The sequence below is a fragment of the Struthio camelus genome, chromosome 8, assembly GCF_040807025.1.
Source record: "Struthio camelus isolate bStrCam1 chromosome 8, bStrCam1.hap1, whole genome shotgun sequence".
NCBI classification, from domain to species: domain Eukaryota; kingdom Metazoa; phylum Chordata; class Aves; order Struthioniformes; family Struthionidae; genus Struthio; species Struthio camelus.
The window spans coordinates 29,734,144-29,751,357 of NC_090949.1; the positions used below are offsets into that span (position 1 = coordinate 29,734,144).

A 17,214-nucleotide genomic window follows, 5' to 3' on the forward strand; every position below is an offset into this window, starting at 1 on the left:
CATGTTCAACTTGAGACAGCAACAGCCAGATTTGCAGGGCAGCAAATCAGTAGATTTTGGGGCCAAAATCAGCAGATGGATTTTTCAAACAAACTTTTTAAGCCCACTGGTGCTGGCTGCATTTGGAAATGTGGCAAGAAAAAAGGGTTGCTAGGTATTGAGCAAATTCTGAAACTTTTCTAATCTTACCTAATTGCCACTAGAGGAGACCTGTGCCACTGACAGTCCTTTCTCTTCCTCCCTGCCCTAAAGATTAGCACTTTCTAAAAACCTGGTCTGCAGAGGCCAAGATGGAAAACTTGGAGGTAATGAAGGCAACCAGAATTGCTGACCACTTCAGAACTGCAGGCTTGAGTACCCTCAGCTCTACTGTCTCTTCTTTGCTTGCAAAGCAAAGAAAATCAAGAAGCACTACATGTAATCCACAGACTGTAGGTGGCACTAAGTACCTCACAGGATCACTCTGGAAGGGTAAAAGGTCACATTTCAGTTTTTACTATTGAAGTTTACAATCACCTAAGAAATAATGAAGCATTTTGGTAGACCAAGTTTTGTCCCTACTTTGAAAGCTCTCCAGATACTCTACTCTTACCAGCATCTAGTCCTGTCTAGAAAATAAAAATCAGTAAACAGAACTTAGGAGATGATGAAACAAGACCACAAGAATTGTCTCATTACAGAACACTGCCATCCTTCTAGGTCTTATTTATGTAAGGTTGTTCTGACAAAACAGTCTTCTACCATGCCCTAAGATTTGCTCTGATGCTTTGGCAGTTTTTTTTTAACAGAGACCCTGAGGAACTTAACAGTTTGAATCTTTATCTCATTTGTTCGAACCAGCAAATTACGGCCTCAGGACCCATTTTGATGCAATTGATTTTTGGATTGTGGGTCTTTTCAGGCTTTAGAAAAGACATGGAACCAAGAAAAAGTCACATACTCAACAACTGCAAACTTGGGGAGTCACGGCAGCTGCAGGATGCCGGCATACTTGATCAGACAAATGGCACGATGTTCGTGGCCCCATTCACTTAATCCCACCACAGCCCTGGGCACACAGGACTCATATGCTTTCTCCAGCAGCACTCGGTACCACCTGCACTCAGAGTGAGTACATCAGGTTAACCTCTCCCACTATTTCATGATATCTAGCCACCTTCTTCCTTACAGCAATGGGATCCCCACTAACTTCAAAAAATTAGAGCAGAGTAGGGGAGTAGAGTGAGGTCAAGGCTGCATTGTCTAGTACAAAGTGCAGGATGGAGCATAGCAGAGCAGTTTGCTTCCTGACCTCTGCAGTGATGAGCCCATACCTCAGCCACTTAATTACCCTAATGGCTGATGTAGCCTGCATAACTACAAACTAATCTCCCCCACACCCCGAGGGCAGTCATAAAATTCTCCAGTAGAACTGGCGCAACAGCAAAGAGCTGTGGAATTGACTTGAAAGAACATGTTAGGCTGTCAAAGAAAGGACGTATCGACAGGAGTATACAGCTGCTGCAGGATTGCCCGAAGGGTTCATAAATTCAGTACACAGCACAGAGTGAGTGGGTGGCTTTGTTGGTTGGCTTTATTTTCTTTAATTTTCCTAATATGCTGTAAGGAGCTTGGAGTTCTCTCTGCATCAAAATGATTCTACTAACACCCCGTGGATGATGTCTCTGTTTTCCTCCTAGGAAGAAACAAAAGGGCTCCTGGGGAATGCTGCAGGGATCAGATGATCTCCCTTTATTAATGAATTACTTGGGATTTATCAGAATCATTCTAAAGATGTTGCTTCAGAAGATGACACATTTGGTCATTATTATTCAAAGTCTGTCTTTCCCATGAGCATGAGTCCTCCAGACAGCATTATAAATAAATAAATAAATAAAAATTGCTGGATGAAGGCTCTCCCTTTTTAGACAATTAACTAATGTTAAATAGACCTAAAATTTAAGCCCTAGAATTGAACAGAAATATGCAGCAGATCCTCCTGCCTTCCCTGATGTGTAAGACAGGAGGATCACAACCCAGAAACATGCATTGACGGCAAGGGAAAGAAAAAAGAAGGGAATCCTGCCCCCCCCCCCCCCCCAAGAGTAGAAGGATCCTAAGTGCATGATTCAGAATTAAGTAGGCATGTTCTTTCACAGAATTAACTCAGGCATCCTTATGTTGTTTTCTACTGTATTTATCAACTAACAAAACATCAGTCTTTTCACTGTGGCCCTGAATGGGAGTTTCAGCTCTACACCAACAGCTTGCACAGCACTAGCAAGGAGGAAAACAACAACAACAAATCACTTAATTCCCCAGTTTTCTATTTAAAGCTAAGGATCTTGCAGGAAGAAAGAATCTAGGTTACTATTATATTGCTGCTCCACCCAAGATCAGACTGAGCTCACCAAGGGCTGGAAGACGACTGTTCTCTTCCCCTTCATGCAACTGGACATGTGGAGGTCAGAGACACTTCCAAGACCAGCCAGGAGACTGCACCACAGGTGCAAAAAAAATGTCTGCACCAGGGAAAAGATTACACCACTTCTAAAGCTCTGCTGGGAAAGGGTGGGGGGAGGAACTCTCCTATGGACCCAGAGGGGAATAGACAGACTTTATTTTAGTTGGGAAACCACTAAAATAGCCACAGGAATAGCTAAAGACAATGACACTTCCCCTTTCAGTGTCTCACCAGGAACTCTGAGATCTCTTGATGTCCAGAGTTATCTTTTCAACGTTTGGCAGCAGTGCCTTTCTTTGGGGACCAGGAATCTTTGGGTCTCTCTATGTGCTTTGTTTCACAAAGGTGGGCAGCAGAAATGGAAGGATTGACTAGTTTTACCTAATACCTCCCTCTGGGGCTTATCATGTAGTGCAATTTTGCATATTCAGTGAGCATAAACGAGCAGTCAGACTGTGCTGTTTGAATCTTACATCATTAACTGTGGTAGCAGTAAGAGCTACTGAAAGTCTTAAGATGGATGGATCAGCCAAAACAAAATATGTGCTATAAACCAAGAAGGCAAAAGGTAGATTCTTTCAAGATTTCTCTGGAAGGAGATAGAGAATACATTTACATACGGAAATCTAATATACAATGAAAAAGAAAAAAGGCATTGCATAAATAATGTCAGGAAAGAAATGAAAAATATGTATTTTTAACACATTCTAAAAATAGTTTTCCAACATCTGCAGATGTGTTGCTCAGTCAAGCAGAGACCAAGGAGCAGTAGTATGAACCAAGCAGGCACACAAAGCTGTGTGATACAGAGACCTGAACTGCAGTAGGTCAGGCATTCAAAACGGTCCTTGCCAGTTTTCTTCAGCCATAGCATGCTGCAACAGTATATTGGGGAGCATCTCCATTTCCTTGCCTTGATCTTTAATAATAGGAACTTGCTATTGGCCACCATCACAAGTGGGCTACTAAGCAAGACAAACTCCTGATCCAATGTACCATGCCTATTCTCACATGCATCTGTTTCACATGTTTACCCCTTAGGGATCCAGAGTTGGAAGGAGAACACATGCACACATGGAAAGCAGCAAAGAGCACACAGGGAAGTAGGTGCTCCCATTTACTCTTTTGTACCCAAACACTCTGGGCCCCTCTTAAGAAGATTCACATATAGAATTCAGAATGAACTGGGAATTTGAACGAACAAGAACTCAAGGAGAAGCACACATTACATTTGCATGTGCTCTAGCTCAGAAGTTCAGCTCACTCAGTTGATGAGCGGAGCTAGCATATATACCAGTTCATGCAGCCCTCAGAAGAGAACACCAGGTGCTATCCTCTGCTAGAGCTGGTACTTTGCCACTCACGTAGGAAGATGCTGCATGTCTGTCTTCCCCAGCTCCTCAAAATGGCAGCTGATAGCCTTCTCCTATAAGAAACCTGTACAATTATTTGTCCTCATCCCCCCCTGCAGGGATGAGTGAGTAGTTGCTTTCTGTTACTGTTGATATGTGAAAACTTACACTGAGCTAGCTATAACGGCACCTTTTGACTGCTTCATTGATTTCCACTTTACTAGGTTTGCAGTTTATACTGCTTTTACAGGATTTTTCTATTCTTACATTCAAATCTACTAAATAGGGGTAAGAGAGCCCAGTCTGCCTGTTCCCACTCAAAGTCACTCATAAGCCTCCTGAAGTGGGGCACAGCAAAACCCATATGCATTATGCAATGCTGGTGTCACCTGTTAAAGTAGCACTTCTAAAACGGACAACCGTCATATGCCAAAACCTGAGTAAATGAGTCCTGTTAATTCAATATTCCCTGCAACTGCCTCCTGGTCATGAGAAAGTGACCTCAGCATCATTGTTACAGCTGTCTCGTTCTACCCTAGAAGTGGCCACCTTCTGCCAGAAACTAGTGTGAGCTCTCTGCCTGCTCCAGGTTCGCACCTCAAAAAGACATCCAAAAGTATCACATGAGCAAAACCAACAACATGTAAGAAAAAAATAGCTCTACGTCCATTTCCTCTGGATACAAGTGAGTCAGTGGTGGAGGCTGAGTTGCTCCGATCACCCTCAAAGAATAGTCAAAACTGAAACAAAACGTAGAAGTCCATTTGCACAGCAAAGTCAGAGACTTCAATCCTGGAAGACAATGAAAGCAGGGTCTATATGGAACACCTGACTACTTCCAGGTGACTCATGAGCTGACCAGACTGGATGAGAAAGAGAAGTGATTCATTAAACAAAAACCTAATCCTCTGGGAAGATTCGATAGCCAAGAAAATTCTGGCTGCATCTGAATTTTCTCCCCTTGAATTTGAGATAAAAGTTGTGTATCCTGAAGTTGCTTCCAGTGCTGCTGGAGGGGACTTGTTGGGTAGCTACTTCTACTGGATTTCAACAGAGGAAATTTTTTTCTTTTTAAAAAATAATTAAAAAAAGCCTAAAAAAGGTCATCTCTACATGGTGGGGGGGTGCAAAAGCTCAGCTCTGCCCCCACAAGTGGAGATGGGCCTGTTTTTTATTTAAAACATATGGCACCCCAGCAAGAATAAGCTCCACAGAAATGAATTAGGGCCACCTCCTGTCACTAAAGATGTGATCCGAGCTGCTAAGCAGCAGAATATGTTGTAAGCCCCCACGTCTCATCCAGAGAGAATTTTGCTGTGAAAATGAAACTGCACTAGAGATCCTAAAGGTGATTGCAATTACCACTGAAGAGAGAATACTGAGCGAGCAAAGAGTCCTCACATGAGTAGGGCAGCCACAAGCAGCTGACATCTCTGCTTGTAGAGAGGTAAAATTCTCCAGAAGGTATAAAGTACATGTTTCTATCTGAAGAGCACAACAGAGCAACTTAGCAGGATACAACTTTCAGAGATCCTCTAAGCATGGAGGAGGGTGGTTGTTATTTTAGAAAATAAGGAGAGGGAAAAAAAAAAAGAAATTCTGTTTGGAGACAGCATTATTGCAGAATCTACTCTGAAGCAAATTAAGCTAAGTAGGAATAAGGTGCTCTTGTTCCAGAATAAGAATCGCTCAAGAAATAATCTACTGCACTCTACATTCACAGCCTGCCTCAAATGCAAATGAACTCCTCAAAATGAAGCCCTCAGACAGAAGCTCTCCCCAAGCACTTTATAGCAATGGGTTTAGACTCTGGCAGCACTGTGACCACCTAAGCTAATGTCAAGGTGCTATTTCCCCCATATCCTTGGCCATTAGGAACATTGCCACGAGGAGGAAAATCAGAGTTTATGTATAACCATGAGCCAAGACTGTCTAACTTCTACCTTGAATAGTCAGATTGAATTTTTAACATCTTTACCACAAAAAGATATCTAATTTTAATAAATGGACCCTTTTGCTGCATAGAAGATACAGACCTCGGAAGGGAGGGTAAAGGAAAGCATGCTATTGAACACGTCAGACCCTGAGATCCCTGGCTGACATGGACAATGCAAGAGTTCAAAGCCAGTGCAGGGGTCTGTTGACCGGGGATGGTGCCAGTCACTTCCCTGATGCTATCTCCAAGGCAGGACAGGCTACCCGCCTGAGTGAGTGGTTCCCATCCAAGGGAACCCCAGTTCTGACCCAGGACAATACAGAGTAAAAGACAGACTCAACTTAGAAAAGATCATACCTGGGAGAAGGCTGGCTCACAGCATTTTCCAGCTCCACTCTGGATTCTGCCACAGACTCTCACATTTGATAGATGACGGTTAAAGCTCAGATGAGGCCAAACGGTGTGTCCTGGGCCAGGGAATCAACACTCTCCCATTCTCACACTGCTGTCATGACACTAGTCACTGGTGTTTGTAAGAGGATTGGCACAACAGAGATTAGTGCCCTACAAAAGCCATCACAGCAGTAGAGGTTTAATAATCATGAGGACTCAAATTTTTCACTGATGCTAGAAACAGCTTCACGGCTCCATTTGGGGAGGTGGAGGCCATGGGAAATGAGAACTTGCCCTGCTGTTGTTGCTTTCACCATATCTGCTTGTAACCAGTCAAAGACTCGGTTTATGTTTGACAAAGTTGGGGTCCAGCTTTGTAATAATTTGCCTGCAGGCTGTTTCACTAGCTGGAAATTTTTGAAGTGGAAGCTTTTTGTCTTAAGAAGTCCCATATACTTTTTCTTTCCTCCCTTTTTAACTCTGAGCACCAAAATAGATATTTCTCTTTGTTTTCTCCTTTTTTCACCCCCTCATCATCTTTCACCCCTCCATGGTAAAGTAACATAAAAGTGGAGAGGAAGAAAGGAAGGAAAAAAAAGAGAGGAAGGGAAAATGAGCAAAGAATAAAAGTGGGTTTGTAAAATATTTCAAGTAAATAAAACATTCTCTTTGAAAAGCTGTGGCATTTAAAAAAATCTAAAAATCAATCATTTTTTAACCATCTCTAATTATCTTCTACACTTAACAGCAGCAGACATTAAAACCGTAACTACCAAATCAGAGCATGGTTACCAGCAATGTATCATCATTTGATAGAGAAGTAATAAGTTACCTGACCCTGGAACTGGGCACTCTAGGGCATGTATTGAAAATGTCACTTAGGGGCTACATTTGTCACTCTGCAGAACAAACCTTCCTGGGGAGGCTGACTTTCTAAGGGAGTCGTGCCATTGTTCAACGCTGTCCCAGATCCACGCTCTACTTCCTGTCTACAAGGTATTCAATAAAAGTTTGCTCGAGCATTAGGGTCAAAGCAAATAGATTTGTGTCTACGTTTCTTGCTAGCTAAAATTAAGCAGGACTGGCAAAGCATTTGTGTCCCCTTTTGACTGTGGCATGTGCCCTGTTACCCCTCCTCTCATCCCTCTAAGTCGAAAGAAGCATGACTGTATTGAAAGAGCAAAGAAAGCCTCTAAAGGGCCATTCTTCAGGGCTGGAGTTTACTTTCATTACAAGTCTCTTCTTCTTGCCCTCCAAATGAATTCTAGGCCCTTCCCTCTGTTAGATGCAGAAGTCAAGGAGCCATGCCTCCTATAAACTCGTACACCCTGCCTTGCATCAGACAGACACAGAGCACGTGAGCAATCTGTGCAGGGGCAGAGGAAGAATTTCACCCAGGTGCCCTTATGTCAAAGAAAAGTTTCCAGCAGCCAAGTCCTAGTCACACATGAATGCTGGCTCCTGAGAGCAGCAGCTATAGCAATGCAATAGGAGCAGGAAGGCAAGTGCAGGGCACCTCAGAGACAAAAGAACTGAAAACAAAATGAAAACAAAAAAATCAATTCAGCTCAACTGGGCCAGGGCAGGCAAAGAACAAAGGGTCAGAAGACAAAGCCGTAAACAATAGACCAGCAAGATTAATATCAGTTGTGAGGAAGAGCTGGGACACTACTGAAGGAGAATAGAAACGGCTTAAAGAAAAGTATAAAAACTAGAAGAGGTTCCTAATTGTGAAACCTAACACATCGCTACAACACCTGCAGCTTGATCAGTATAAATCTCACACACTGTTGCACTTGCAGAAAGGGCTTCAGCTTCCCCCTTGGATTCCTCAGAATTAACAATGGTCAATCACTAGGAGCTATTCCTTTTTCATTAAAAATAGAGCCATGCAAATGAGATCTAAAGTCAGCCCCCAACTTCCTGTGACCTTTACAGCCCTATTCTTATTTTTGTATATTCATGCCCTAGTCTAACTCCAACAAGGGCAGGACTTCAAGATTTCTATATGGGAATTACCCCCCCAGCAGCAGGTGCTCAGGCAGTGTTTGACCCGTACACACAAAGTCCAGTTCCTTGGAGAAACCTGCAGGCACAGTGCATTGGATGCTCCTGACCAGCTGGACTGCAGCACAACCACAGACTCAGCTGGCAATGCCATGAGCGTTACGTATAGCAAACACATCCAGCAGGCCTGCTCTCCCAGCTGGGCCCAGAGAAGCTATGTTGCATGGGCGTAATACATCCACTACTCCCTGAAAGTGCAGGACTTGCTGCTCATGGCCTATAGAGCAATGTGCACAGAAAACAGTCCTGATCTACGAGGACTGTTGATACCTGGGAAGACCTGGATAAACAAAATCTACCTGGATTACAGTTTCCAGTGGGGGAAAAAAACCATGCCATATTCAGGAAGGCCAAGTGACTCTAAGTTCAGCTGAATTGGTGTTTTCTCTCTTTCCCATCCTCTAATCAGTGAAGTGTCACAGTGTGCTGTTACAAAGATCATGTGCTGTGCCTTAGTGGCAGATCGGTTAGGGCTAGGAGGAAATGATCTTTAAGCTAATGTTATTCAGAAGTATGAGCAGTCAAGAAACATTGCAAAACCAGTATGTTTTATAGATTAATTGGGCAATCCCACCCAGAGACAGAACAAATTTGCCTGATGTTAAATAGTGAAGCTTTTTTCAATTCTCTCTTGAAGACCAAGGGCTCCTTTAGTTCTCCAATTATTGTAAAGGGGATTAGTTAAGCAGAGGTAGTCAAAGACCTGCCGTGGGCAAAGGGTAAACTGAATTAAAGCAAGCTACTTGACATTTCTTAGCTGCGTAGGCAAAGCTGACCTTGTTGTCCCACGGACGAGGAGTTCAAACTGATCCAGTCCTCCTACTGAAAGACACAAGGCTGGTGCGCAGGACTAGGTTCGGCGGGAAAGGCCCCGTGAGTTCAATCTTTCATTCCCCCTGCTACCAAGGGTTGGAAGAGGTGAGACAGCAACTTCTGCTGTTGGTGGGAGAGGGTCTGTCAGCTCTCTTTCCCTTAACCACATGACAGCCTTTTGCTCAGACTTCCCAATTTCTCCCTCAGTGGCAGCCTGGCTTTCTGAGGCTCTACTATAGATTAAATAGTCACAAAAGCTGTGGATTATTTCTTCCCTTAGCAGACTGCTGCTGTCAGCAACTGCTCAGGCCTACCACTCGCCTGGCACTATTGCTCCTTCTCTTCTGTGCAGGCATTCCTTAGCATATTTAAAAAGCATATCTGGTAAGAGAGTGAAACATATTACTATATCACCAGAGAGATTTAACCTCATTAAAAATTACCTCAAGCTCAGGAATCCAGTTCTGTAACTTCTCATACCTGCCTGACACCACAGTGATATGACTGAAAATGTGTGATGTCTTGCAACAGCTCATGTCACTTTGGGTAGCAGAAATCCTTCTAACAGTCTATTTACATCAACACAAATTTAAGAGGAGCTTTTATTTCCATTACTCCAATATGGACATTTTATATTCTCAGAACAACTGCTCTCTCTCTCATGGGATACTTCACACTGAAATCCCATCCAGGAGATTTACAAGGGACAGACAATAGTGTTATTCATTCTCCTTTAGAAATTGAGGAGAGTGTGTTTCCCTTTGTATTAAAGCTTAGGAGCTGTGCACTTAAAGAAAAAAAAATTCTTAGTGAGAAGGATGAATGCAGTCTAACAACTTTAAGAAAGCCCTGCAGCTCATTTTATGGTTGGGCTGTTGAATTCCATTGTCTTTGTCTGCTTCTCATCATTTGATTTCCTGAACTCCTATAAGAGACCATAAACTACAGCTTCTGTTCACCATGTTCCTGCTCTGCTCATGAGTGCTAAGTTGTGGCTAAATGAACAGGAGAGCGTTCCCATCCTCTCCTGCCCCACAGGATTTTAATCTTGTGCATACAGAACACCATTTGTTTTCACATAAAGATTTAGCAGTTACCTCTAGGGTGGAACACACAAACTGCACACAGGCAGATGCATTTTGCAGTGGGCTGCAGCTGCAAGGGGAGGTTTGCAAAGAGTACAGTAAGTATTGAAAGGGAATGGAAATGGGGAATTTTTGTACCTTTGGGGTGCCAAGGGAGTGTAAAGTTCCCTGAAAGTAGAGCTTTGGTTTAGTTTAGTCCTCTTCAGTATTAGAAGAGCTAAGGCCCACAAACACACACTGGCAATGCCCCCCAAAAGGGCATTTCTACAACAGAGAGCACATGCAGACCTGCTGCAAGGCCAAGCCAGAGCACCCTCCAGCATCCAAATCCAAATCAGAAGCTAAGCCTTGTTATACATGGAAGCGTTCCCTTCTTCCAGTCTAAAAGTAGCCAGGAGAGTATAAGGTTTTGCTTCCAGTCTCTTCCATTTGGCAGGGAAGACAGAACTAAGATATTACAGTAGTATACATAACAGTAGTATATACAACAGTATATATAACAAACTTGCATGCATAAAATCCTCACTGTGTGGAATCCTGTTTTGTTTCCTTCTGCAGTAGGAAGTATACCTGTGCAATAAAGAAGATTTGGCTTGTTAGAAGGAAGAACACAACAGACGAAGTACCTAGAACAAGGTGACAACTGATGTAAGTTATGCATTTATTCAAATACAAATTCAGTCCTATGTGAAGTCCAGCAGAGTCCTGGGAAGTTCTGTGGGTCCCCCATCATGACAACAGGAGACAGCATTTTCTCTACTACAGCATTTGTTACAGAAGCATCCTGCACCAATGCCTGCAGAACTCTATTTCATTTCTGTAGGAGAAATCCATCCCCTGCAAACAGCTAAGCAAGGTCATCACCTCTGCTACTTCAGAAAGGTCCTTTTCACATGTAAAGGCATCATTAGCTGCATTTGTTTTTCGATTAAAAACATGCCCTGTCCTATCTTTCAGTTACTATCAGTCATCCCCTAATGCTCAAATATTTATGTTTAGTGAAGGAAGCAGGAAAGCAGTTTTTAACTCAGGCAGCGTTTCTTCCTCCTTTTATTTCACAATGAAATAAAGGCTGCAATTCCAAGGAAAAGCAACAAGTTTGAAAATGACTTCCCTCACATCTACACACACCTTTTCCACAGAGAGGGAAAAAAAAAAAACCCAGCACAAAACAAAAATCCCAATCTGGTTGTAGTAACTTCACTCTCTTACCAATTCCTTTAGGGATCCTACAAGGACAATTTGAAGGCACCATCTCTATGAAGTGAGCCAGAGAATTGCCACTACTTTTAAGAGGCCACCTCAGAATCTCTCCAGGAGTAAAATCCTTCATAGCACTTGGAGAAAGAAAGAGAGCACCTTAAGTCACATGAAGAGCAAGCAAGTTCAACTATCCACCTGCCCAATGAGCGACTGTACAACAACAGCGCTCATGAGACAGCTGTCTCAAGACCTGCCTTCAGGCATTAAAGTGTGGCCACTTCCACCTCATTCTTTAAATTTATCATCAAAATTTTTACCAAAACTTTTAGATTTTTTTTCTGCCTTCTGTTGGCAAGAGGGTTTAGGTTAACACAGACCAAGAATGTTAACAGAAAACCAAAAGACATTGCCCCCTGTAGCATGGTTTTTCATTTCATATAATTTGATTTAAGGTGAAGCAAGAGGGGGCATTCATTTAAACAGCTGTAATGAAAAGAGATTGATTGAAAAGTCATTTTTGCTCCAGTTCTTATGGATAAGAGTCCCAGGTGTCTGTTTTCCTTATATTTTCTTCCTAATAGCTGTTCCCTATTCAGCCCATAAGCTTCAAGGTCAGCTTCAGGTCAAATTGTACTTAGCACAAGATGCTCAGCATCTGCAAACGTAGCTTTGGGATCCCTGTCCCTCCCTCTTGCATTGGGTCTTCCTTTCTGGGCTCGCAGCCTGGCGGATTATATTAAAGCAAAATGCTTAGGGTACAAATTTATATTTTTGGATTTAGATGGTGTGGAAGTTCTCACACTGGCAAATGTGCTACAAAAAAAGACAAACAGCGACAACCTACTAACACAATATGTAAAATCTATGAGGAAACTACTTGTGTAAGTTCATCTAGACATGCTATAGTTTGCAATTCCTCACTGCTGGGAAAGTGTGCACACTTTATCTGACAACTGACCCTATTTGTAAGAGTTGATAAGTTATATTGTATTTGATTCCTTGATTGGCCAGTTCTCCCAGCCTAGGCAGTGACAGTTCTGCTCTTCCATATATGAGATGCTACACGCACCTGAGGAATCTTTGGGATTAGCTTCCATATTCCATATCTTAATACTTCAGGTAGTGAGCATAACCACTGCAAACAATCCAGAAGAAATTGCTCTACCAAACAAACAAACAAACAAACAAACCACACATACACCACTGATATGCACATACACCATTATGCACTGGGCTTGCATTTGGATATTAAATCTGCAATATCTAACTGCCAAAATGCTTCCCAAGACTCTCAAAATTCCTTACCATGCCTTCATTTTACTGCCGAAGGGCTCCATTTCATCCCTCCTTTTGACCCTCCCCCACAAAAGTTTTGAAACACGGAGCAAGCACCCAGTCCCACCTTTGGCAATGCTAGAAACAACGCAGCAGTGGTTTTGAAACACGTGCCATTTCTACATGTCTTAACACTAATTATACACACAAGGCCGCTTCATCTGCGCTGGGTAGAATGGCTCAACGCACAGTGGAGTTCAGTGCCTTCGGATCCGTGCATTTCCAAGCAAGTCAAGCATGCGTTATAACTGCAGTCACAGCAAGTTTCTGAAGGGCTTCTCCAGGACTGACCCCTCCTTTTTCTTTTTTTCCCCTGATTTTTCCCCCTCTCTTTTTGTTTTAATTCTCTTTCTAAAACACAGTTTCTCAGAGACAATTAGAGCATGACTTCCATCTAGTCCTTTCGTTAAGCTAAATGTGCCACTTGCTTTTTCACATTTCCTTTTCCCCTGCCCCTTTTGAATAAACTCTCCATTATATTAAAAAAAAAAAATCTTTTACAAAGCACCACCTCAGCAGCATGCCTCAGCCCTCATTTCATGGGGCTATGCCAGCAGCCATGAACAGGATCAAAGCATCCAATTAAAAATCCATATTCATTAACAAACACCACGTGTGCTATAATGCCTGCATTGACTAAGCCACCACAGGAGACGGGAAACTCGCTGAGTTTCCCTGCTCGCAGTCTGAGACGCTGTTTTATTTAAGGATGAGTTTTACCTTCCATATTCTATGGGCCTGCAAGAAGAGGCCCGTGAACCCATTGGGCTCTGATGGCCAGAGTGACAGCTGTTGACCTTTTGCTTCAGGGAGATGCCAGGCACAAGATCTTGCCAGGATGAGACACACAGAGAAGGCCATGAAGCTCTGCCAGCCCTTCCCCACTGAGGACTTTAGGTACCAACGGGGCCAGTCACAAATCAGTCTGTGGCCTTATAAGCAGCCAATGTAATAAGCCCTGCATAAGCTGTGATTGATGCAACTCATTGGGTAGGCAGGGCCAGATCCAAGCCAATGTAGTAAATTAGCACGTTCCCTTGGCTTCAGGGAAGTTATGTTGATTTACACCATCAACAATTTACCACCACAGAAAGTCACATACCATAAGTACAATATTTCAGACCTATACAATGAAGTTATATGAAACATGGCAGGATTATTTATTTATTTGTACCCACAAGCCAGAGATTTACAACTCTTTACAAATATGAGCTGGGCAATTTGCTTTCTATTTTTAGCAGGAATGCTTTGTGCAAAGAACAGCTGTCAAACACTGGGATCTGTGTTCCTCAGAACAGTAGCTTCAGAGAAGGAGAACTAGGAGGAACTGGAGCATTAGGGCCACTGCCTGCTTTGCAGTGGAAAAGATGCTGAAGTACTTATTTTACTTGCTATGTACCAAAAGCACCACTTCCAGAGCTTTTCTAGCCAGTTTTCCTAAGGAAAGGAGCCTTATGTGATCACATTGCCTGTGTGTATGTTAGACTGTCAGTTCTTCCAGAATAACTTCAGAGTCCATTGTTCAGTTTTGACCAAATTTAACAAATATTCAGAAGACTCAGAGATAATATATTCCTACTGCCTTCATGAAGATATACAGCCGCAAAGAGAGGATCAGGTCTGCTAACATCCTCACTATGGAAAAAGCTGTCATGTGAACTCAGCCTTCTGCCAGACCCACAAAGTTATGCAAACCCAACAAGCAGATCCATAGGAAACCAGATTTCACTGTATTCACTATTTCCATTTTGTTACAAAACCATTAGGTTGAGGCACTCACCTTGGCACACGAAGGAGGATGGAGTTTCCCCAGGATGGACTCGTGCAGTGATGAACACCACTTTCTGTTCAGCACCCGGACGCAGGTTCGCTGCAGCAGAGGGGGTAGCGGGGGACAGAGGGGAAAAGAGAGACAAAGATCCTTCAACTGGGTCCCATATGTAGGACACAAAGGGCCATTAATATTAAAGCATATCCTTTTATTAAAATTGGTCATACATTATGAATAAGCACAATCTATAATTAAAGAAGGCAACGTCACCGGGTCTCCAGTACCAGGCCATACGGCAGATTGCACAAGGGTGGCAAAACTAATGACATGCACCCAAACCTACGACAACAAAGTTAGCTCTCTTTTTAAAAACCAAGATTTACTACAGTGAGTTTAACTGCACTGTAATTGCTCTCTCACTTGTGATAAATGTCCCCCTGGGGCGACAGAAAGAACAGTGGGGGTCCATTCACGCCGTAAAGCCAACTGCACCCTGCTAACACACTTGATACAAGCCTTAGCAATGCCACACAAAGGTAAAGCGCTAACAAATGACATGTATTAGTGCAGGCTTTGCTCTGGGTGTTTTGTAGGGTTCTTTTTTCTCTCCTTACTCTTTGGGACTGCATCTGCCCTGGCTGACAGAGATATTCAAAACCAATAAAGCAGGGAAAACAGATCGGGATTAAATGTGAGGAGAGACAACAAACACACGAATCATGCTAAGGAAACGACTCGCCCCATTACATTAAAAAGCAAGGACCTCGGCGGTGGAGCACGGAAGCTGGCTAACGGTGCACTAGGCAACCTTTTCCTGGGAAGGGCTGAAAACGAGCCAGATTCACTTCGATTTACAGATAGGTGGAAGGGAGACTTAGATCCTAACACTACACTGAATTTAACATGGTTAATTCCCCATACTCAAACCACACTACTTTGGCCTCTTGCCTTAGCTGTAAGTTGCTGTAAACTGCATGGGTCAAGCAGGATGTTTTTCCTGTTTGTGTAATGACAGTATTTAACAAACAGGAAATAAAAAGTACGCCGTTTCAACACGGGTCCTGGGAATTTTAAAGACCATAAGAGGTCAGGACCTCAGCCAGACATCTTATCTAGATCTGAACACACACAGCAGGGGTAATATTAAACACAGCAGGATCCAATTGCCAGAAAAAGTACAAGTCTTTGCTGTGAAATAGAAAGTTTTATACGGAAAGGAGACTGGAAACTAAATCCAAGTTTATTTTTTTAATTAGATATATACATTACATACATACCCAAACAAATATTTTCAATTTCAAAGATATTTGGGGTCCTTGAGACTGTGCCCAAATTATTTTTTTTTAATTTCCTGATTTTTAAAAATGCTCAGCTCCCTCAATAGCAAATCACACCCAACAACAGCACAGAAATAATCAGTACATTTTTGTTTTTTTTCAGGAGGCAATTGGACAACAGATCTCCTCAGGCCTCCCTTTTTTATTTTATTTTATTTTTTTTAATCTTCCTTAGCCTCTCTAAACGTCCTACAGCTGCTCACCCTGTAACTCAGCCATTCATGTGCTCTTTCATAGGCTAGCTTCAGTCCTCTCTGGTTTTTTTTTAGTCCCAGGGGCAAAGAAATACAAGAAAGTCTCTTATAAACCTAGCAGCTGGTGGGGTCAATTCTGTCTGCAGAAGAAAAGTGGGAGGTGGCAAAAAGGAACACAACACCACCAGCTAGAAGTTGATGGTCACCCCAGACCATTTGCGTTAACCTTGAGTAATGTGGGAGGAAGAAGATAAATCAGCAAATCAGGTTTAACAATAAAAGGAGAAGCCTGAGATCACTTCTGCAGCAGCAGAAGAACTTTCTTCTTTCTCGGAAAAACAGAATATTACCATTAAAGGGACAGGGGCTCAGCAAAAAAAAAAAAAAAAAAAAAAAGAGAGAGAAAAAAAAGATGCTTAGCAACATGACTACCACCATTTGGAGCTGGAACAGGCTTGGAAATCTTCTAGAGGGAGAATAAGCTTTTGTTATCGTGACATTTTTGTTACTTATGCTTTGCTCTTTATAACAGTTATTAAAATCATTAGTCAGCTCATCTTCCTCTGGAGCTGGAAGGAGTTTTCCCTATTTAGGGCCCAGTGCAAAGCTGCTCCAAATCACTGGGAGATGTGACAGTGGGTGCAAACTGAGACCTCCCTTGGCTGCTTCCTTGGTGGAATGAAGAGCACCAAATTACCATCCTGCACACAGCACCAAGCAACTTCACTCTGCCTTGGCCTATGTTCCTAGAAGCATCAATTTCCACCCCAGCATACTCGCTGCAGAGTATCGTGCACTGAATAGATCGCTCCACAGTGCACATTATCCTAGATTTACAGTGCTCAGAATGAACACATGTATAGATGGCTGTCCATCTTCAGGTAGCAGACCTATTTTCTCCCAATTTGTCAAGTCAAAGAGTACCTTTATAAGTCTTTTTCTTTGTTTTAAGTAATATCCTGCATTATGCATCCAGATACACAAAACAACACACTGCATGTGTGCCTTTGCACATATGTACTGCTTCCTGGTATTTGGGCTGGATGAAATAGTGAGTCCTGTCAATTTTTTTACAGTCATATTCTGAAATCCAAATATTGTAAATCAATGTCAACAGGAACACTTATAAAAACGTTTGTTTCCTAACATTTTGAAAAAATATATACCTTTAATACAACTTGGAAAGCCTAGAAGATTCAGCAGTGTCTTTTAAATGTAGACAAATCTAGCAAAAGTTGCTTTGGGAAGTAAAAGGCCCTGCCTAAATACTTCCTAGGATCCATCA

General features: G+C 42.5%; 1 protein-coding gene across 5 annotated transcripts in view; it reads right to left on the bottom strand.

Moving 5' to 3' along the window:
* Positions 1-17,214, bottom strand: part of AGBL4 (AGBL carboxypeptidase 4) — a 964,275-nt gene that overhangs the window by 210,331 nt on the left and 736,730 nt on the right. For all 5 annotated transcript variants that reach the window (XM_068953088.1, XM_068953091.1, XM_068953089.1 and 2 more), the window contains one exon: positions 14,408-14,497. In XM_068953088.1, the coding sequence (XP_068809189.1) occupies positions 14,408-14,497 (90 nt within the window). The remainder of the gene's footprint in view (positions 1-14,407; positions 14,498-17,214) is intronic.